Source organism: Rhea americana, unplaced genomic scaffold (genome assembly GCF_003343005.1).
Source record: "Rhea americana isolate MKP2758 unplaced genomic scaffold, rheAme1 scaffold_56, whole genome shotgun sequence".
In the NCBI taxonomy this organism is placed as follows: Eukaryota; Metazoa; Chordata; class Aves; order Rheiformes; family Rheidae; genus Rhea; species Rhea americana.
This window is the reverse complement of record NW_028186712.1, coordinates 3,846,243-3,870,206: the sequence shown is the minus strand read 5'-3', so window position 1 is coordinate 3,870,206 and position 23,964 is coordinate 3,846,243. Positions and strand designations below refer to the sequence as shown.

Genomic DNA, 23,964 nt, shown 5'->3' with positions numbered 1-23,964 from the left:
ATTCAAGTTTACAAAAATTTTTTTTCTTCCTTTCTTAAGCTGTGCAATAATGTATATACAAACCAGTTATTTTTGGTTCAACTCCTTTTACAAATAGGTAGGAAAAACTAACCTGGAGCAGGGGAAGGTGCTGGAGCCCTGGGTATCTGAGAGAGTAACTTTTCCTGCTGTGCTTTCTGAGCAAGTTCTGCATCCCATTCTTCAAGTTCCTTTTCAAAACGTTTATTGTCTTCCTTGACATAATCCCTCAAATCAGAAGGCAGTGTGTCCATTCCAACAAGCATCTGTCCTGTTTCTTTGTTAAACTCCTCTGTGGTAGCATAAAATTTGTATTTCAGGAAAAGAAAGAATAGGTAAAAATACAACTATATTGAAAAAAATTTACTCAGGTGATTTACTGAAAGCACACAGTTCAACAGCAAGTGTCAAAAACTGTATTACATCTACTATTTATAATATCTGTTGGAAACTTCTCTCCTACAGGGATGTATTGCCACTGCTCTTTCAATGTTGGGCACCATCAGATCATTACTGTTTTGAAAGATAAGCCTTTTGGGCCATTAACACCAAATGGTTACGAACATTCGCAACAAAGGGAATAATAATAATAAAAAAAATCTAAGCTTGATGGTATTACTGCTCTTGGGAACACCACCAGCTTCCCAGGAGAAAAGGAGGAGGAGAATGAGCCTATCAAGTTGCAAAAGCAACTGATAAGAATGCCAGCTACACAAAGTAACCTTCATTTTTCCTTTGAGAATAGTCTCTGTAATAGTAGCCCAGGCCCTGAGGGACAAATAAGCTGTAATTGTCCCCACCTGCAGGTCTCAAACATAATTAGAGTGGCAGAGCCATCATCTCACAGGGCTCATAAACCCTATGGCTACAAGTCTGTTATTGATCTGGCAACCTAGAAATACCAAGGTTAATATCAGTGCATATTTAAAATCAGACAAATGAAATTTCTAGTATCYGCGAAGTTCATTACAGTTGTGAAGGTTATGAAAGAAAAAAAAAGATTCAAGAGTATTTGAATTTTAAGAGAGTCATAAAATAACAGAATCACAAAGAATGGTTGAGGTTGGAAGGGACCTTGGGAGATCATCTAGCCCAACCCCCCTGCTCAAACAGGGTCAACTAGAGCATGGTAGAYGGGGTTGCATCCAAGTGGGTTTTGAAGAGAGAGTCTCCAAAGRAGGAGACTCCACAGCCTTTCAGGCCAACATGTTCCTGTGCTCTGTCACTCTCATAGTAAAAAAAAAAAGCTTTTACTCATGTTGCCATGTCTACTGGGGAACCCAAAACTAAAGCCTGGGCTTGAACCAAGGACCTTTAGATCTTCAGTCTAACGCTCTCCCAGCTGAGCTACTTCAGCCCCTGGACACAGCACTCCAGATGAGGCTTCACCAGGACTGAGTAGAGCCTCAGGATTACCTTCCTGGATCCAGTGATGACACTCTTCTTAATGCACCCTAAGCTACCATTGGCCCTCTTTGGCTACAAGGGCACATTGCTGGCTCATGGTTAACTTGTTGTCCACCAAAACTCCCAGGTCCTTCTCCACAGAGCCGCTTTCCAGCAAGTCAAACCCTACCCTGTACTAGTGCAYAGGGTTACCTCTCCCTGGGTGCAGGACCCTGCACTTGCCCTTGTTAAATTTCATGAGGTTCCTCTCTGCCCAACTCTCCAGCTTGTCCAGGTCCCTCTGAACGGTAGCACAGCCTTCTGGTGCATCAACCACTTCTCCCAGTTTTATATCATCAGCAAACTTGCTGAGAACGCACTCTGTCCCCTCWTCCAGGTCACTGATGAATAAGTTGAATAAAACTGAACACAGTACTGATCCCTGGGGAACTCCACTAGCCACAGGCCTCCAAGTGGACTCTGCACCACTGATGAYGACYCTCTGAGCTCTGCCTYTCAGCCAGTTCTCAATCCACCTCACAGTCCACTCATGTAGCCCACACTTCTTCAGCTTGCCTAGGAGGATGTTGTGGGAGACAGTGTCAAAAGCCTTGCTGAGGTCAAGGCAGACAACATCCACTGCTCTCCCCTCAGCTACTCAGTCAGTCATGCTATCATAGAAGGCTATCAGGTTTGTTAAGCACAATTTTCCTTTAGTGAATCCARGCTGACTACTCCTGATCACCTTCTTTTCCTCCACATGCTTGGAGATGAGATCCAGGATGAGCTGTTCCATCACCTTTCCAAGAATGGAGGTGAGGCTGACTGGCCTGTAGTTGCCTAGGTCCTCCTCCTTGCCCTTTTTGAAGGCTTTCTTCTAATTCTCAGGCACCTCTCCTGTTTTCCACAACCCTTCCAAGATGATGGACAGTGATCTAGCAACAACATCCACCAGCTCCCTCAGCACTCATGGGTGCATYCCATCAGGACTCATGGATCTGTGGGTGTCAAGTAACCTACGTGATCTCTACCCCAAACCTTCTCAACCAAAGGAAAGTCTTCCCTTCTCCAGAGTTTCTCCCTTGTCTCCAGGCTCTGGGATTCCTGAGGGCTGGCTTTAGCCGTAATGAYGGAAGCAAAGGTGGCATTCAGTAACTCCGCCTTCTCTGGATCCCTTGTCACCAGGGTCCCCGTCCCATTCAGCAGCGGGTCCACATTTTCCGCAGTCTTCCTCTTGCTACTGATGTATTTGAAGAGTCCCTTCTTGTCCTTGACATCCATTGCCAGTTTTAATTCTAAACGGGCTTAGCCTTCCTTGTTGCATTCCTGCATACCCTGACAATATTCCTGTATTTCTCTCAAGTGGCCTGTCCCTTTTTCCATATTCTGTGCACTTCCTTCTTCTGTTTGAGTTTTGCCAGCAGCTCCTTGCTCATCTATGTAGGTCTCCTGCCCCCTTTGCTGGACTTCTTACTCATAGGGATGCACTGATCTTGAGCTTGGAGGAAGTGATGCTTGAATATTAACCAGCTCTCTTGGACTCCCTTTCCTTCTAGGGCCCTATAATTCATGAGATTCCTCAAAGGAGGTGCCTGAAGAAGCCAAAGTCCACTCTCCTGAAGTCCAGGCTTCTGATCCTACTTATTGCCTTACTTCCTCAACACAGGATCATGAACACCACCATCTCATGGCTACTACAGCCAAGGCTGCCCCCAGCCTTCATATCTCCAACCAGTCCTTCTCTGTTGGTTTTACAAGGTTCAGAAGGACACTTCTCCTCGTTGGCTCCTCCACTGCCTGTGTCAGAACGTTATCGTCAATGCTCTGCAGGAGCCTCCTGCACTGTGGGTCACTCGAGTCATTTTGGCTTTTCAGTATTTCAGTTTTATTCTTCAGTGAGCTTAACAGCTCCTTAATAGTAAACACGTTATCATCTGTCTTTTGTTTTTTATCATCTGTTTTTTGTTTGCAAAATGGCAAACAAACAAAATGGCAGACAGTTATGAGCATAAATAGAACTTTCTAGAGTTTTTTTTTTTTTTTTTTAATTTCAAAACTCTGGAAATCATTCTGAAAGTAGCTCTACCAATACATTCAGTTATTCTCCTTCATGCTGAAAACATATTCATGACATTACCTTGCATCAAGTATTGTTCCTTATCATTGATATACATTAAACAATATGCACTGGCATTCCTGTAACCACCAAAAGAGTCACGTTCCAACTCTTCCCACGTTGACTTTGTCACAGAAATATCATTGTATTTCATCCATCTGTTCTGGTGGTGGTCATAAATATATGCCCAGTAGTGTCCTGCATTAGCTTGGCCTTCATGAACTAGCACAGCATGTAATCTATAAGGAACCTAAAAAAAMCAAAGAAAAACAAAATGTCAAACTCTCTGTCAGTACTCAGTTCCTAGTAACCTGACAGTACTAAGAGTTATATCAAATAAAATAAAGTGTAAAAAAAAAAATGTTAAGAGGATCAAAACATGACACAGAGGAAAAACAAAGAGGTAAAACCAGCAACATGCTAAATTAAATGGCTTTGAACTATTTTAGTTACCATTGTTTTAAAAGAGATCTTAAAAACGTTAGTGGACCCATAGCATATATGTCTACTCTCCTGTCTTTACAGCCAGGTATCTTCTTTTCTTCTTTTCTTAATTTTGTGTTATTCCTACTTTACTTGCATCTCACAAAAGAAAAAAAAAAGAAAAAAAAAAGAAAAAAAGAAAAAAAGAAAAAACACCCTGTGTGTCAGCCTGTAGTGTCCGTGATTTGTTTCAGTTCTGAACCAGTAAACTTATCCTGAAATTTGGAAAGGCGTATGTAAATTCAAGGTAATAAACTCATTGGTTTATTTATGTGTCAATGGCCATTAAGTGATTTTATTTATGCAGAATCTAGGAATTAAATACTTCTATTTCAAAAGGGGAAATCCTTAAGAGTGTTAATGAAACTATAAACATTGGAAAACAACCGCTTTCCAGCATTCAATAAATTAGTAAATTAGTAAATGTAGTGCTAAGAGAGGGAAGAAATACACAAAGAGGTTCTCCTGTCCCTTTGYGGCAGAGAAGGTAGATGTCAGTTTCTAGGATCAGCAAGGCAAAAAGCATCACTGCTGATGTGCGTTTACCCACCAGGAAGGAGGAATTCTGATGTGGGCAGGGGAAGGTAAATAGACAGGTATATKCACCTGCCTCTTTCCTACTCTACCAAATACCTAGCTCCTGCTTAAGTCCTTGGAAATCTGAATGCTAGCAGCTTAGCTAGGATAAAAAATGTGATATCATATTTTCCTGCWGCCACAATCTGGATAAAGGGTCTGTTTAACATAATGTTGTAATCATCATTACCACCACAACAGCCAGCAACCACTGAAATACATGTAACTGTGATYTGAGAAACTCTTTGAAGGTATTCTTAACCTGGTCATTCTCTTCCAGGCTATACACAACTATCTGAAGACTTTGCAACCTCCCTCTGTAAAGCTAGCTGGCTGCAAAGCAAGTGAAGTTAGAYTGCCATCCCACAGCCTGAACCTCACGCTTTGTAAATCTCCCAAACAGAAGCATTTACATAAAAAAAAATCCTAGTAACTTGTTAAATCTGACTGCTCCAAGGGTTTTTATATTTGTTATCAAATCAGGGTGAAAGCCTTAAAGTGACTGAAAATCTATGTATGCACATAAATATGCAGATCCTGTGTATGCAAGATTAAAAAACAGGTAAATGAGATATCTTTAGGCTTCTATAATATCATTTCCTCACCTTAAAACAGCACAGTACAACCCCAAGTGATTTAAGATCATTTTACTTAGAAGTGTGCTAACTGAGTCAACTTCAAGGCCTCTATTCTTGTCTCCAGCTTTGGAGAATTGGCTGTAAGTTGTCTAGTCTGTGTTTTAAGGAATGCTGTTGATCTGTGACTGGAGGAACATACCATACTGACAGGGGAATTTAGCACCAAGAGATGTGTCTTAAAATAAGCTGTTACATCAATAGTAATTAGTGACATACGGCAACACACTAAGTAAATAGCTAGCATTAAGCTGCATAGCTTATACTTAACTGCTCATGAAACATCTGATAAGCAGTGAACTCACGTATGTACAGCAAAACAGTGTAAAGGCATAAAACTATCAGTCTAAGAGACTTAATCTAATTGTCACTGTTAACAATCCTCTTCAGCATTACAGGTACTCTGGGTCATTTTTCCCCTTTTGGTTTCTACATTAGGGTCTTACAAAAACAGAAGTTTATGTTCCACCTTTATAGGATGCTCTATAACCCATTATACGGGCTACTGTAGAGGTCATCCGTAGAACCAGGGTAACAGCCATTGCTGTCCACTCTGTTCTCTAAATACAACAGAGTTCTTTTAACAGTAAGAGTGAGATCAAGCTATAAAGCTTTTCTTAGTTCCAGCTTGAGACTAGGATGAATTCCCACAGGAACAACAGATACCTCCTATCTCTATTTCTTATCCTCCACAGTAAGTTCATGGAAGAAGGACAAGAAAAGAGGGGACTCGTATAAGCAGCCTATGAATCTATTCATTCATGAGGATAAGACAAAATAAGTATTTCAGAAATACATTTCACATGATGATTTGACCAGGAAACCCATAGTTTCCTTAGAATCAAAATAACACACAAGGAATAGCTTATTAAGAGTTTCTTATGTAGTTAATGCAGACATTAGAAAATGTCCTCCAAATATCACACAACTTCCTTAAAAAAAGTCTAATTTTATGTGCCCAGATGTCCCTGATTAAGAAGAGAAAAAACTCCCTAGGTAACAGGCTAATACTAAACCATTCAATCAGCCAAATGCAGAAGTGGGCAGGGGAAGTTAAACAGACAGCTATATGCATCTGTCTCTTCCCTACTCTACTAAAAGACCCACTTGGACAAAACAAGGTGAGCTGCAGAAGGGCAGCCTTTACCTCCAGTCTGTAATTTCAGACATGCTCTGTAGCTACTTGTTCTCTAACAATCATATAACAACGCATACTACTACTTTCAACTGCAGTCATGGTACAGAACACCCCTCTAAAAGTCTATGTGCTATCTTCGTCATCCTCCGTTTCCAAAATTCTGTTTAAAAAGAGAATAAGTATCTAATCTACATTTTATAGATCTGTACTAGAAAAAGTGAAGAGGTTTGTGTTTTGTTTTTAAACTAAGCGGCCTTTCTCTAGTTTAATATTTGCTGACTAATATCCTAGCCAGGAAGAGATATTTCCTCCTGTAACAGGTAAGCCAACAAACGTAGGTTATTTGCATGTAAGATCACCTCGAAAGCAGAAAAAATAAGTGCCTTCACCCTGAGTTGCACAATAGTCCAAAAAGCTGACTAGCTGCACCCAGCAGTTAAGTCCTCAAATTAGTTAAYGTACTGTTAGATGACATGTAGCCTGTAGCCTCCCTGGTATAACACAAGTCTTTGGGGGAAAAAAGTGTCTGCCAGTAGAAAGTTTAAAGAATGCCACCTAGGCAACTCTCTCTGAAACCCTTAACCTCAGAGTTCAGCTGCCATGAACTATAACAAGCTACGTTTAAAACCGAAATGTGCCTCAAGGAAGAACGTAGGCTGAACAGGTTCTAACTGGAAGGAAAATATTTATTCTTACTAAGAGAAAGTAACAGAGGAATAAACCTTAACATTAAAACCTGCCTAAGAAAGTGAACACAAGAATATCAGAGAAGCCATGAATGCATAGTAAAGCATCCTAAAACTGTTGTTCTGATTACAGAACATGACAATTTTCCAAGAGGACAGCACACACTAATAGTTAAAGTTCTCATCAGCATTAAATCAAGACAATTAAAATAATCTTTAGCATCATTAACTATAAATTTAAAACAGGAGCCTTGAAGTCCTACATCTTACCCACAGTAATTTGCCAATTCCATAATTGGCAAAATGCAATGCTAAAAAGCACTAAAGTACACAAATAATGTTTTTTGTATCTAATATTTTGCCATCTTAAAACTATCAGACTATACAGCAATATGGTCAAATCATGGTGAGAAAATTTTATTGTGCTACACAAAAACTGAGGTTCTGCAGTCAAGTTAAAAGTGCTGATCAGAGATGAAACCTATTTTGGCTATTTGTTACAAAGTCAGTTAAACATATGCAAGTCGCATGTTCAACCCATCTTATGTAATCTGTAGAATATTATAAAGCTGTCTTTCATCTTACTGTGCATATTTAAAAGGTTTGCAAAAGCCGTTAGGATTTTCCAATGAAATTTCTCAAATTGTTTGTAGTAGTTGGATATTTGCTCTGTTTTTAAGCAGCTAAGAGTTGTAAAAAAAGTGACAAAATGATCTATTTTGGGTTACCTCATGCAGAAAGTTTACTTACTTGGACCATTGTTTTGTCAGAGTACATCAATTCAATTGTCCGATGTATTCTAGATATACTTTCTTGTAAATCTAAAATAATAAAAAGAAAAAAAGGAAAAATGAAGCCACACATTGGTACATCGATACATCTTTATTTTTTCCCTTATTAAAGGCTCAAATAAGGGTACGTATTTCACACTGGGTGCACCTACAGGTCGAACACTGAAACTTTTTGATGAAAAAGCAGACGGAATGATTCATGACATGTTGCAGCTTGCTTGCTGGAGCTCAACCAATCCCACCCTAATAAAACAACTATTGTCCCTTTTTCCCTCAGAGCAATGCAAYAGATCATGAGCTCTACCAACTGCAAAATGCCTTTCCTCAAAAATTTTGTCATTTCTCCCTCACAGAAGATGGCTATTTTAAACACCCCCACAGAACACCAAGATACAAAATCAGCCCAACCCACTATCACACTGACAGCTAAGCCTTCCTTGCAGAAAGTTTTCCGGCATGAACACCACTTTCGTTCTATCCTATTCTTCCCAATACCTTACCACACACACAGAAACCTGTGCTGAAATATCAATATCCAGTTTGCATCTTCCATTTACATACTTCTAGTCTGTTGAGATTTGGTATAACTATCTTCCCCTCCTATGAGTCAGAGATAATTTAAAACCAATGAAAAAACTCGACACACACATACATGTATTAAAGCTGTTCCCCACCCCTCTTCCCATTCTACAGATCCTTTTCAACTGCAGCTACATCCTCCAACTTGTGACAATACCTCTAGTGTCGTTTTCTACTTCAGTTCTCCAACGATGTAAACAACCTTCTAGAACAGAAAGCTCTTCCTCAGTGATGTGCCTTGGTGCCGGATGCATTGGCAGATCAGGAGGAATTCGTGATTGTGTGAATGGTTTATGTATTACTGATCTTTGTACAGGAGATGTGCTCGGAACATCTGAAGATGAAGGCCCCTGCTGCTCTATTGTGCTGCATTCATTCAAAACATGAAATACAGAAGTGAAGTCATCCTGTATACAAACTGAAAGCTGCACAATAAAAATAAGCTTTCTCATCTGAATACAGAAATTTTAAAGCTGGTAAGTTCCTTCAGCGCAATCCAGAAAAAGTACCTACAATATAAATGTGGAATTACTATATAGCTTCTGAAAACTTTCTGTTGTATTATTTGTTTGCACAATAACAACTCTGGTTGCCACCAAAGATAGAGGAATCGAGCCTCAGTTTGCTCTACGTGAAATGCTATCCAACACGTTCAAATAACATCACAAAAGTAACCATTATGGTTTGAAATATTTACTGCTAAACACCAGAGAGAAAAAATCTTGTCTTACGGTCCATTGATCACAAAATCTATTAAACGCAGCAACTTTGGTGTTTAATGATAACTTCACTTGTCTTATGTCTAGCAGACTTACTTTCTGTGATCATCTACACCTACAGCTTAGGTTAACAGAAGAGCAATAGTGGAAAGAACTCTGATATTTATGCACACTACGATTTAGCGCCATACCATCTAAACTTGTTTAGAACACATCTTGTAACTTAAATTTATCAATGTAACCAACTTTGGGGAATTCTACCAGAGCAGCAGAATGCTGAAAATTAAAATCTATTACCAGCTTTTCTCTTCCCATCAACTAAGAGACCTAAATGTAGTCCTAAACATAATACAAATGTGAAGATCTTTCTAGCAAGCTATTGTTTATTTACTTTGGGTATGGCATCATGATGTGGCCTAAGGAACCTGGAGTCTTTAGTAATTTAGAAAATCCTGAGAACACTAAGAGCTGACAACATCACTCCACATAACATAYGTTCATGTTTCTATAGGTTGACAAAAAAGTCCTAATATATTTTACAATATAAATCTCTCATATAGCAGTTTGAGCACTTTCAGTATTATATTGAATTCAATATTATATTGATATTCAAGATATCAATATTATTTCAATTATGTAACAGTAGAGTATTTTCAATATTGCAGTGCAGACAAACAGTGGTACCTTTTTAGAGTTTGTCTTCTCTTATCAATCATCAGTATCTCTATTGACATTGTATCAGTAAGGCATCAGAAAACTTTACAGGCTTTTTGGGCTCATTTACTTCACTTCCTCAAAGTACAAAATTAGGCATTGACTGGACCTAGAACCCTAGTTTCAAAATCTATCATCAAAAGCTCTGATATAAATTGTTAGTATCCACACAACCAAGTATTATCCTATATYGCCAGTAACTCTCTTAATTTCAATAGTAAGTAAAACAAACATCTATCTCCCTGATATTTGGCTATTAGGGATAAAAGTTGTCAGAACGTTCAGTTATTGACAATTTCAGACAGCAATTTAAGTGGTAAAGCTGAAGTGCTTAAGTCTCCGGAAAAAACAGATCAGTTCTACACCAGAAACTATGAAGGTGTGCAGTACACACATGCTGTCCAAATTCAGATTCTTAAAAGCAATATAGGCCACCTGAAAAACGATGACATCATCAGATACTGTGTTTATTTGGAATTGTGTCATGTCAAGTAAGCAAGAGGCAATACTCAGTGTTTAGAAAACTAAGCAAGCACTCATGTTCAATACTCCAAAGCACTACAGTTACAGTCCTTAGTTTTACTTTGCAATTGGTAATTCTCTAATTTGCTTATAAAATACAAGTTTTTATAAGCACATTAGACCATCTCGTATTTATAAATCTGTCATACTAGAAAATATGTCTAGGAAGAACGCAGAAACTTTACCGATCCCCATTAGGCGATGCTCGGTTTTATTAGCACTGTAAATTAAATAGCTGAATTTCCTCTCATCTCTCTCAGTTCTGGAGAGAGGCAGTTCTATTTTAAATGGTTTATCCCTTGATTGCAGAGGGAGTTTCTAAAGGCAGGGGGAGCGGAGGAGGCGCAGAGCGGAGGCACGGCGTTACCTTGGCGTGGTCTGCACGGGCAGTGTGCCGCTAGAGGGGGCGCTGGCATCGAGATCGTCAACGGGAGACGTGCAAACCGGCTTGCTGGAGGCAAACTCCAAGGCATACTGCAGCACATCTACCAAGGGGAATCGTTTAGGACCAGAACCATAGCTTAAATATCTGTTAACCATAAAACATATTAATGCCATGACTCACAGACACAGGAAAAAAAGAAAAGAAAAAAAAGTTTTCCAGCAGACTACAATTAAATAAAAGGAACCTTTCCTAACAAATTTAATGCATCAAAACTACTGCTCTTATTCACATTTCCAAGTAAAATAGTAAAAGAAGAGAGAGACAATAGGGAAATTTAGAACAAGTAACTACTAAACACAAAATATATAGATGAAAGGAGTTATTCTGTTCTATATAGCCCATACTACTTCCATTTACACTGAGAACAGTTATCTATAGTACCGTTCTAATCTCTGTTGTAAAACCGTGAGGTATTCTCTAAGTCTCTTGATTTCATCTCGTTTAATTCTTGTTATTTCTCTGTTTTTGTGCATGTATCTGTAAAACATTAAAGTTAGAAAGACACGTCARCCCATAGCGTACAACACTGAAATTGAAGTCTATATCCATCAGCCGTGCCATTTACTGTCAACAAAAACCTCATGCTCTCTAGAACCTGATTTATTTTATCTACATGTTAAGCTGTAAAACAAAACTAAGAAAACAGCAAACCCATTAACCCCCCCCCCCATGACTTCCAGATGATGTTTTAACCCCAATTTCAAAACTCTGTTCATACCACAGATGCATCTTTCAAATCTGTATGCAAATACATATCAGAAGGCTTCTAAATTAGGTGGTTTTACAAGCATCCATGTAGCAACACCCCTATTTCATTGTTCAGGCTCAGAACAAAACTTAGTATTTAACTGAAGGACACGATGACATTTTGCCTCTACATATAAACAGTATTTATTGATGCTCAGCATCCCTATGTTTCAAGTATCTTCATTCAAACTATGCAGTGGGTCTGAAACGCCATGGAATACGAGACTTTCCTCCCTCTTTCCCAGATGGGCCAATAAATACATCAAGGTAATGTGAGTTTTCAAGGTGTTTTGCCTACATGTACAACTAGCTAACAATAAACTGGGTTGAGGACTGAATTGTAAGCAGGTTTGAGCACAAAGGAGCAGCATATCTGAAACTAGGTAATTGCATTTTCTGATACACTCACCGAAACCCATGAAATTACAACTAGTCTATCTAGAACAGAAATTTATTGTGATTTAAGCCAGCATAAGATGTACTAGTAATTTCACCAAACTGCTGAGATTTAATTTATGTTCATACTAGGATTTTGTTGACATTATACTGTACCTGTCCAGATATAAAATTGGAGGAAATTCTAATTTGTTGTGTATCTTCTCTGGTCTTCCCAAGGCTTGATTAAATTCAAATCTTGAGAGCTCAAAAGTTAAGACAGGAGGAAGTTCAGTGAACCAGTGCTAAACAAAACAAAAAGCAGAAAACCCCACAATGAATGCCTTCAAATAACAGAACTTTGGACATAATGGTATAATACTTGCATATTGACAGCTACAGAAGAAATTGGTTTTAAGACAGTGGGTGAGCATAAGCTTTCCAAATTTCCAATCTTCCAGCTTCACTGAAAATGAAGACCATTTGCATCACTCATGCTGCAGCAGAACATTACAAGTCACCCACTGCTAAGCGGATAAAGCCCCATCTCCTTTAGCCTCTTCCTTTCACATTTGTCTTGCTCATTTTGAAAACAGCCCACATTTGAACCAACCCGCCTTGACAGTGTCCCTTCCTCCTTTTACTCTCAAAGACCACCGAACGAGTTGGATATACTGTATGGAAAGCTCTTCCCTTCAGCTTCCTCATGGTTTCTGACCCTTTTGTTCACCTGAAATCACTCAAACTTCCCAACAACCTCCTTGTGAGCATGATCAGTAAGTACTCAGTACTCCCAAGTCAGGCAACCCTTCTCAGCTCTGTCGAACAGATACTCTTTCTGGAAATCTCCTTCCTACAAATATCCTCTCCTAAACTTTCTTCTTATCTCTCCAATCATTTTTACTGTGTTCTTAGACCAGTCCATATTGTTGTCATCTTCCAGCTTTCTCTGGGAATTCAGCAGGAGTCTATCCTTAGCCCTCATCTCTTTCCTTTTATACTTTGCTTCTCAGTAAATGAAACTAGAAGATGAATTCAGCTACCATCTCTGGCATTAGAGTCGTTCCAATCCCACCCCGAACTGATTAAAATTCAGACAGTTTCACAGAAGCCAAAGCTCAACACTACCAAACAGCCTATGATTATCCATTTTCTGTAGTTTTCTGGCATTGCAGGTTCAAAAAAACCCCTAATCAAACAGAAAAATACCCACAAGTGTGACATTTCTAATCAAGAATTTACAATAGAACTGACATTTTATGCATGAATGTACACAAGTTTTAACTACAGTCTTCAGGCCACAAGATGGAACAATCTTGCCTTCATGGTATCTACATACAAGATTACGCACTGCATAAAGGAAACACACTTTGAATTATATGAAGATATTAATGCGTTTTTTTCCTTCTAATTATATTTCAGAAAACATGCTTATTACAATAAGTTATTTACATAGGTGCTAGAATGAAAAAAAATATATGATTTGATTTATTATTATTTGATTAAAAAAAATAAGCTAACCAGAAAACAGATTGCAAAAGTGATCCTATGAATCTTTTGTTGAGAACATAAAATTGGAAATATGACTTCAAATTAGAGGATGATTTCAGTACGCTTCATTAGGCTTAGTAATTAAACACAATGTGTATGTTGATATGATTAAAGGAAATAGAATTTTATTATTGCAAAAGATTGGCAACAAGAAAGAAACTATACTTAAACTTTTTATTCAGGTAGAATATACCTTCCAGGATTTCACATCTTTAGAGAAAGCATGATGAAATGTGAATGACTGTGCAAAGAGAAAGCAGTCTACCTTTAGGGGCAATGCCAATAACCTGCAGGTCAGTAAAGAAAGAGCCCTGCCACAAAGAAATGCTGCACAGATACATGCATGCCAGCAAGAGGGGATATTTCAGAGCCCACTCTCTGGGTTCTGCAACAATTAACCACCTCTTTTCCCTATCCCTTGATTTCTGCAGCTGAAGACTCATTTATCACCTTACCCCAATATCACACACTGCTTGCTTCGCTTCTCAGTGTCATTCCACCTTCCTACCTCCACCCATGTCTCCAGTATGCTCTGACTTTTGGCAGACTCTTACTCTAGCAATAGCTCTATTGGGAGGAGAAGCAGCCCCCAGAGGAAGYCAGCCTAAAGGAAGCCCCTAGACATCTGTCCACCACAGTAAGCAAAAAGGGGGAGAAAAAAAAAAGAAAATTGCCCACTACTGTGCGCGAAGAGGAGGATGATAGGAGAAGACGGTAAAAGTAGGGAAGGAAAAGAGGGTAGGGTGCCAAGGAATAAAAAGATAGAGCACAGAGGAAAAATAATCCTCTGAAGGAATGGTCAAATATGCAGCTTGCGCATGCTCTCTACAGCACAGTACAGCGTGGTATGTCAGCAAGAGCAGTGGTTAACTACTGCAGGGCATTACACCAACGACCTCTCTGCAGATCAAATATCAGCAACAGGTGGGAACCAGCCTGTGCCAATCACTGTAAGCACTTAATTGTGCCAACTTTTAGTAAGCACTAACTTTATAACCTATGAAGAATAAAAAGAGATGACACTGGATACTTCAAGAGAGGTAATAATCCCCTAAAATTAACAATCCAATTATGCCAGACATCAGAACCTGCAGAACAGCAATGAACAGCGGTTGCCTTAAAAAGAAAGAAACAAACAAAAACTAAAAACTTGCTGATTTTTCCTCAGGAAAGAGTTCAATATGAACTGGAACCTGAATTCATTGGGAATACTCCCAGTAAGTTCAGCATTCTTTGGACAGTGCACATCAGTGTCTTTCCACACTCATTGATAGCAAGACAAGGTGTTCACTCGAGGCAGCATTAAGTATATCAACAGCAGCTTGTAAGACCTATAGCACAGCATTCTGTAGACCATAAAATCCCAATGAAAAATAAAAAGCGCTATCAGAATGCCCTGAGAAAAGCCCACAGGAACATTTAACTCACCTCCTGACCAGACTTTGCACAGTTTTCTGAATGGAGAGATTCAATTTCCCCTTCAATCATTGCAGCTTCTAGGCACTCGTGCAGATCTTTAAAGCCATTAACCTGGAGTGGATACTGGCCAAACATTTCTGTGTTTTCAAATTTTTTACCTTCACATGAGAGATTAAACAGTTAAGGGCTTAGGCACATGCATTTAATCTTTTGACTATCTAATTCACATGTACTAGTATACTGAATGATATTCCTATTAATATTCTCACATTGAGCAAATCAATGATACACATAAAAACAAGATACTCAAAAAAAGCAGTTTGAACATGATATTGAAAATGACTACATTTTCCTCTTCAGCTCATTTTTATATCATTTTTACATTTATCGGGTATAAGGAAAACTCAAAATGACTCAGCACTACAGATGTATGGGAAATTTTACACATGCAAAGCCTTCTGTATACTATTAARAAATAGTGGCAAAAAATACACTGTAAATCAGTTCTTGCAAGCATTTATGCTCAGTATCTCACCCTAACTTCTGCTTCACTTAAGGACATACATTCAATTCCTAAAAGCTATCAGAACAATCTTTCCAGATCACTGAATTTCACTACATTTACCTACAGTCTCATATTCTCAGGACAAACCTTTTGTYATAGACTAAATAAGTATTCTTGAAGTGTGTATCTGCAGACAGCTAAAATATTTTACAACTGCAAGTTCACTTCTGCACTCAGACAAGCACTGAACAGATACTGATAGAAAAGGTCAAGTAAATTCAGATGCATACCTTCAAGCACACCTACTGCTAGAAATCGTCCATAAAACAACTCCACCATTGGGTTCTTTGGCTTTTCTCCATCCCTGAAAACATGAAATGTGTTTCCGTAAGATTAAAGCCAAAGCCTCTACTAAATACAAGCAGAACATTTTGAATTCACTATGGAAATGCTGCTTATCCCACTTAGTGTACATTAAGTTTTGTGCTTTCTTCTAATTCAACTATTTGCAATAATAAAAACTATATTCCAAAAAATAAGTTTCTGAACTATTTCATTCTAGAAGTTATGTGAATCAAATTCAAAATAAAAATTCAAGTAATTAAACTGTATGTGACTTTTGTAAAAACTATTTCCTCCAATACTCCAGAAACAATTACATATTCAAAAGGCAGCTTGCAGATGTTCACTTACACAAACAATGAGCATTTATCTTCTGATAAAAGAAACAGAAGCAAGGTTTTAAAGTATTTAAACTGTGGTATTGAGAAACAAAACTGTATTCAAATGAAAAAAAGCCTAGCTGATTACTTACAATGCCCATCTTTACTGTCTAGTTMCTTTGGACTTCATTCAGCAAGATTTCCAAAATGAAATAAGAAGGTGGAAAAAGACAATCACTGAAAATCAAAAGGTAACAGCATATATGGAAAAACACTAACTGAAACAAGCTACAGAGTTAGGTCTGTTTCAAACATTCAGTGAGAAGTGGATTTCTGATTCTTTGGTTTGCTTTTTCTTATTAAAATGTTCACTAGGGTGAGAAAAAAAAAATCTTACCTCTCTTCTTCAGCTTTAATCTGGAAGGCATCTTCTAACCAATCTAATAATTTGTGTGTAAATTCACTAACATCTTGCTGTTGGAAAAACATAAAATAATCAGTACACATTCACACATACTACAGAAAATAATGAGGTCTCATCCTCACAAGATCAGCTTAGCAGTATTTCCCCCTAAAAGAACTCCAAAGTCACACTGTGGCTAAGACTACACCATGACTACTTTTCATGGCTGGCTCTTAGAGCACATTACTGTTTTAGTGCTCCTCAGCCATTGCACTGTTCTGTGATYGTTGATATTCTGGCTCAGCTTTCACATCGTGGTAGTCCAAAGGCATCTTACGAATTCCATTGTTCAAATCCTTTGGTATCTAACAAGTGGTGACTAGTATTACTTTCAGAGAGCACTAAATTCAGCATGTTGTTGTAATTAAATACCTTAACCACATAACCTCATGTGGGAAAACTAAAGCATCTGAGGAACATAGTGTTTCTCAGAAAAGCATTTAGGCACACTCCTCAAATACAAGTATCGAGACTCTCCAAACCAATATCTAGATAAACAAAAGAGTATACKTTGACTATACAGCCCTACATGTACTACTCTCAGACAGTTTATTCTAGAACAAACCTCATTCAAAAACTACTGACCTAGAAGAGAAACTAAACCCTGAAAGCAAGAGTGTGAAACTATTAATAAAGATTCAAAAATGAGGTTAGCTAGTTTACTTTGAGGTTTCTAAAATAATAGGAAGAAATGTATTATAGTATGCATACTCTCTGGAATTAATATTTGTGTATAGAACTGACTATAAGAGATCATGTAATATTAGAGGAAAAAACTTAAAAAGAAAGAATAATTAGAAGTTTCTTAGTRGTACCTGGGGAAATTCTGCATGTTTGATTGTTTATTTTAGTATTTCCTATTACTCAAAGACTCTAAGAAAGCATGTTTAAACTTGAATGAAAATACGTAAAAATTACCTGCTGGGAATCATTTGATTTAAAAGCATCTTTAAGGATTTCAACCGCTCTAGATGGGTCAACATATTTTCTCTTTGAACCAACTAGAAGTGCAAACAGGTACCTCAATTCACGCATGAAAGGTAGATTCCTATGTTCCTGTATTTGAAAAAGAATTAAAAATATTTAACAAAGTTGTAATAAAAATATACTTTATAGAAGTTACTAAATGAATTAAGCATAAAATTCAGCCCATCATCATAGAAATACATAGGCTTACTTGCAGCACTACTAAGGTGGTGCTGCATGCCTTTGACTCTCTAAAATACTATGAAAATGAAGTTACATTTCAGAAACTGAAAGTTCTCTGAAACTGCATTTAGATATGATTGTTTGAMCTGAAATAAGGCTGAAGGGACAAGTGGTGACAGCACAGAGCTGTCTYTAACACAGAACTGTGGCTCCCAAGGCCTTCTACTCAGTATTACACACCCAGGGCCCACATTCGTACTTCTCTTGGGCTGGTGTCCCCAATCCTACACGTCATTTGTCATCAAGCTTATTTGGAAGCCACTAAWTAAATGAAAGCTGATGTGAACAACTAACAACAATCAACTTTGCACACAGAGAATGGAAAAAGAAGAGATACTCTTTCCCTGAGAACTATCTATGGAATTTCATTTTTTTAAAATAATAATAATAATAATAAATTCTCCATGAGATCCTTTGCAGCAACTCACTATCAAGTATTAGTTATTTCTACATAAACCACATAAATCTGACATAAAGTTAAGTAGGTGAGCTGGCTAAACGATGATGCGGTGAAGTTATCTACATTTACTGGGCATCCAAAACTGAAGAAAAATAATTTCCAAGAGGGATCCATTATTAAAAAAAAAAAAAAAAAGTAATGAGTTCAGAAATAAGAAACAGTCTGTAGGCATTATACAACGTGAAAAAATTGAAAGACGACAGCATATAGACCTACCAGTTAGTACACTCAGAAAGACTTTATAAAGCCTCTGGAATAATTTGTACTAATTTTATTGCAACTAGTATCCCTTTCTGCCTCTAGCAGAATTGCTGCTGAGTCTACTCACTTCCTAGTACATTTTAAAATTTATTTTTCACTGAAGACTCTCCATTTACAAGATGTGAACAGATTATTATTCCTGCAAGACAGATCTCTCTCTTACTGCTGAGCAGAGARCTGTCACATATTTGTGAAAATAAAAGACAAGAACTACCCACTTGTATTTAGAACAACAAAATGTCATTCAAATGAAGCACAGGTGGCAGGTGCTGGCCAAACTGGTATTATTTGCTGATAAACTACTGCACATGCTGATTAAAGAGTAGACTTGTTTATTAAATCCTACAGAATTATATACAGCATGCATAAAGCATTTTGTATACAATGCCTGTTTTACTTTGGTTTTTAAAAAATATGTAGTGAAATAGGATAATAATACCTAAATAATACCTAAAAACTACCTCTACATATGTGAATTCCCAAGAAGTTTTACTTGACCTTCTAGTCCACCTTGCAAAACACCTACCAGTTAAAAGTGAATGATCACAGAATCCAAAATAGCTAAAAGATTTCATTTAATGCCACGTTAATTCAGTATTAATCATCAAGACTAAAATCAGCCTTCTTTTMCATCTTTCAAGCAACTTTAAACGATAAAATAAAGAAACAAATTGTGAAAGTGATTTTTCTTACAATTTTCATAAAGTGATCTACTAAAGACGAACAGAATTTCAAGTTTTAAATACAGGTGCTTCGATACTAGTGATTATTCATATGCATAATACAGATGATCATCCACAGAATACTCTAGATCTCACCTTCCTTGTTAAATCCAAAGTACACAGGAAGTGAGCATCACTGCATTACTTATCCAAATTTACAATACTAATTTGACTAAGTTTTAGGATACTTGTAGCTTTAGGATGAACAACTGGTCACTGTTTTCAGTAGATTACTCGGAACAAGCATCTCTATAAAGCTTATAAAAGTTCTCTGAATCTAAAAAAATCTTTGTGGTAGTTTTTTTCCTTTTTTGAGGAAACTGCTTAATGTATTAGTCATGATTAGATCAGAGTATGTAGGCACTACCACAGCAAACAGTAATTCTGACTAAGTAAAGCCTCAAAACTTCAAATAGTCATGAGCCAGTCGACAAGAAAATATATACAGGTCCACTAAGGATATGCACATTAGAACAAAAGGAATTAGTGAAGGTAACTGCAGTACAGCCTAAGGCTCTCAGTTTTAAAGCTCACTGCATGTATGCCAAAACAGGTTAAAAAAAGATCTGGAAATAAAAACTGTATTAGAAGCTTATAATCTAAAATGTTCTGCATTTTATCACTTATCCTGCCTGCATAAACAATCTTTTAATACACTTATGTAGGAACAATTATGATTAAGAGATGCTTCTAAAGCAACAATGTTTCATACATAGCAAATGTTCACTATCAGTCGCTGTCCCAAAACAGGCGCATAGCAATARCGCTGAAACAGAGGGAAGGATGTGCTAACCTGTAGGCACAGGTAATTCACTCCCTGTAGTAATAAAAGTTTCTTGAAGATATTGCCCAGACCAAACATTTACCTTGTTCAGCAAAACAGACCTGTTCATATGACAGCATGAGGTTAGAGAATTCCAGGTCACCTGCTCCCAGTTAAGGAGTTGCACAATTGTTAGCCTCACTAGGCTTTAGGCAGTGTAACCTTGGGAGAGCAAACTAGCTACTCTAACTACAGAGCACCACGTTTTGTTCCACAGAAGAAAGAAGAGTAAGAAGCCAAGGAAAATGAACTTCAACAGAGAGGGGAGGGGGAAAAAAAAGTTTTGAGACTAAGTATATGCTTGAGTTTGAATTCAAGAATAGCAAAGTTCAAATAGCTGAGATAAACAGGTTTTTAAGAAGTCAAAATTTATGAAATGACTTTCAGTCAAAAAATTTTACATGCTAAATTATTAATATTTGAATTCAATATGGTGATTGGAAAGAACAAAAAGACTTCACCATGAAATATTCCCTAAACCACATGCTTTAATTCCAAATTGAGAGACTGTCATGATCTTAGCATTAAACTCTGCTTTCCATCCACTGGAAGAAGAAAGGATATAAATCAAGACTCTGAAAAGCTGAGATTATAAAAATCTGGTCTCTATTGGCAAAAGAAATTGACCCTAGGTCATGGCAGTAGTGTCTAGTGTTTAAAAAAAAAAAAAAAAAAAACAACCACCAAAAACCCCCACATACCTAAATTAAGTCAAGGTAGTTCTAAAACAAGTAAGCAGATGGAGGTAAGTTCCAGGGCTGCTGTTTTTTGGGGTTGGGTTTTTTGTCAACTGGTAGTGTATATTACAACTTTAAATTAATTTGTCTCTAGTAGTCTTCACTCCATAAAATGCAAAATGAAAGCATTGTATTTGGAAGAATTCATATTTATTTCTTGTATGTGGCAAAGTGCCAAATAGTGAAATGTTCTCTTTTCCTAAATTCTCCTCAAAATATATTTCAACACAAATCTATGCTTTTGAGCAGAAAAGATAGGACTACACAGGTTTAATTATGTCATTCCATTTTGAAATTTAAGTTAACATTAGATATAAGAGAGGATACAAATCACTACCAGAAATTCTTCCTAGTAGGCTTGTAGAAGGCAAGGTTCCTACCCAAATCTGTATGTGCTTGTCTGATGTCACACTATCTCAAACAGCCTTAATGTGGTCTGCCATGGTCAGAATTTATAAGAAATAGCACTTTGGAACTGCAAAATGCATGTGACTGCTAGTTCCAATGCCTGGGCAAGAGATTTTACGCAGACAACATTTTGATGTTATCTATTTTGTACCACCTCTTAGACGTCAATTACTTCTTAAGCCCTGACACCAAGGCAAAGAGCTCCAAGTACTTGTGGATATTACAAGAACTAATTATATGACAAATACTGAAATGTTAAACTGAAATGTTAAACAGAAAGTTAATCTAGACATTGAAAAGGAACTTCCCCTATATAGTGCACTCCTAGAGGTTTCAAAAACAGGCACTATCATCTTCTCTGTATTTTCTTTTGCTTTTTTACTTATAGCTCTTACTTTTGCTACTGAACATTCCAGTAAAGCCTGAAATGCCAAAAAGCTAAGAGCAAGCTCACAACACATTCTGCTTTCTAAAATTTGAAGGCAATAGTCTAATTCCTGGAGATGCCAAAATTCATTGCTCTCTAACCTGATAGAATTTTGGCATCAAATGTCTTCATGCTTCATACAGCCACCTCCTCTCCCCATTCCTCCTTTGCAGCTATTTTGTAACACATAATTCAAAGTACTGTCATGCATCCCTTCCTCGGAAGGCATTCGTGAAGGTAGAAAATTTGGCCTGTTTTGTCTCTCAATCCATAACTATTCATCTGAGGTCACAAGAAACCTGAGCCAAACTCTTCCCTCCACACACCCAATCCCATACGAGTACCAGAATAAACACGGGAAAATTTATGCTTACAATCACCACTCAAAAAGGCCAAAAGAGACAAGTTAATAACTGAAAGCTTAATCTCAAATCATGAGCTGCAAGTAATTAACAACCCCCCCCTCAAAACCAATGAAGTGGCCAAGTCAACACAAACAATGTTGTTGGCAAAGCTATGCAGATCTAAAATATATGGGGTAACAGAAAAGCATGTTTGTAACTGGACAGTGTGAGAGGACTAGAATAAAACAAGGCTGCTAATGTGAATTACATTCACATTAGAAATGCTTTCCCAGTATAGTCAAGACTGCCACAGCTGTGTCAGCAAACTCCTTCCACTAGATATAGTCTAAGCAGCAGAACTCTGATCAAACTCTAGATATATTAACGCTCTCCTCTGTACTCTACTGTCAGACTAAAATATTTTTAACACCAGATAAGTGATAGGGAGCTCAGACAAATGTTAACTGGCCCCTGTAAAATTTGTGCTACTTTGAAATAGAGAACAGTGTAAAATTCAATTACAATAGAGAAATGCCCTTAACCACTAGAGAAGTTAGTTTCTATTTTACCTTTTGGTTTCGGGGCAAATCTTGAGCATTTGCAGGAGCACTGAAATTCAAAACTAGTCTTCGAAACTCCAGCAGGTTAAATAATGACTAGGGGGAGAAAAAAAAAAAAAAAGTTTAAGCACTTCTGCAAGAAAAAAGATCTTCCAAATGTGCCCTAGCAAAATAAATGTAAAGTTAAACATAAGTAATGCTAAAGTCTCATTTCTGAAGCTATATTATTTCACTTAAATTTGTTAATGTATTTTCAATGGAGGACAATTATTTTTGCTAAGAAAATTGTATAATTAAAAAATAACTTATTTAAACTTAATAATCACATAAACAAAACACTGTAGATAAGTAGAATAAATTACATTTTACAAGAATTCCATTAAGTCTGTAACTTCCAGTTTTCAAAACAAAATGAAATTAAAGCCTGTTTAGACATGTAAAATTAATCTCACAGCCCCTTTATCATCTAACTCCTCAAGGAAGAAGGTGTATTTTTCTACATTCAGCTAAAATCCACTCACATTTATCTCTACTTTTTGCATTCTGTCCATTTCTCCCATTATTACAGGATCTGAATACCTCCCAACAGTGTAAGGGAACTGGATTAAATATCTTTACAAGTAAGGAATTGGTGGTATTCTCATTTTATAGACAGTAAGGCAGGAAAACAGGTGCCCACAAGCACACTCACCAAGAACAACACAGAATTATACACTGAACTATTGAAGCCATGAGCCYAGAAGAACAAGAAGCAAGACAGCAAAAACAAAAATCCAAAGGAGTGGCTTGGAAATAAAGTCTTTGACTGCCACTCACACGACCAAAACATTGCTCTTCTGAAGGAATAAGAACTACCTCTTGTTCAAGTTGAAAGTTTTAGCGTTCCTTCAAGGTAATTTAGCCTTAATACCTTCACTTTATTCCTGCAGACCAGCAGTTAAAACAAGGAAAGGATTGCAGAAAGTATCCCAAGTACTTTAAAGATGCTCATCATCACAGAAGCACACGAAGTATTTGCCCTTCCGTCCATTCCCTTTGCTTTTACAGTCTGTAACTATTTATAATTTATAAATAACTCTCTTCCTGATTACGTAATAGCTCTTTAGTTTGGAAAGCGAGAGCTTGCCTACCCTGACAAAATACTTTGATCCTGCAACTTGTCCTATGCAGGTAAAGGCTTAAGGCTTCACAGACAACAACAGATTTAATACGGTTTCATCTCCATAGTGCCAAGAAAGTGAAACTCAAATCGTTGATAGGACACTAGGTTTATTCTAAGAATACAGAAGACTAAGGTGGAAAAATGATCCATTTATTAAAAKTTGCAGCATTCATGACTCTCCTGAGAGAAGAGCCTTTTCCAAGCTTGACCTCTTCCCATACCTCAAAGTACATCATCTTTAACAAAAATGCAGATAACCAAAGTTGTCCTTTCTAACATTTGTGGATTTAAAAAGCACACACTACAAAAACACCAACCAGG

The 23,964-nt window shown here is 37.4% G+C and overlaps 1 protein-coding gene and 1 non-coding gene across 2 annotated transcripts in view; both read right to left on the bottom strand.

Annotated features, from left to right (window-relative positions):
• USP25 (ubiquitin specific peptidase 25) overlaps nt 1-23,964 on the bottom strand; it is a 97,091-nt gene that overhangs the window by 21,931 nt on the left and 51,196 nt on the right. The window contains exons 7-18 of the mRNA XM_085318909.1: nt 22,491-22,577; nt 17,449-17,586; nt 16,465-16,541; nt 15,696-15,769; nt 14,910-15,058; nt 12,108-12,235; nt 11,190-11,285; nt 10,731-10,892; nt 8,566-8,774; nt 7,789-7,859; nt 3,542-3,770; nt 113-310 (exon numbers count right to left, since the gene is read on the bottom strand). Coding sequence (XP_085175035.1) covers nt 113-310; nt 3,542-3,770; nt 7,789-7,859; nt 8,566-8,774; nt 10,731-10,892; nt 11,190-11,285; nt 12,108-12,235; nt 14,910-15,058; nt 15,696-15,769; nt 16,465-16,541; nt 17,449-17,586; nt 22,491-22,577 — 1,618 coding nt within the window. The remainder of the gene's footprint in view (nt 1-112; nt 311-3,541; nt 3,771-7,788; nt 7,860-8,565; nt 8,775-10,730; nt 10,893-11,189; nt 11,286-12,107; nt 12,236-14,909; nt 15,059-15,695; nt 15,770-16,464; nt 16,542-17,448; nt 17,587-22,490; nt 22,578-23,964) is intronic.
• On the bottom strand, nt 1,303-1,375 carry TRNAF-GAA (transfer RNA phenylalanine (anticodon GAA)). Its single transcript has one exon. It is a non-coding gene; the product is annotated as a tRNA-Phe (tRNA).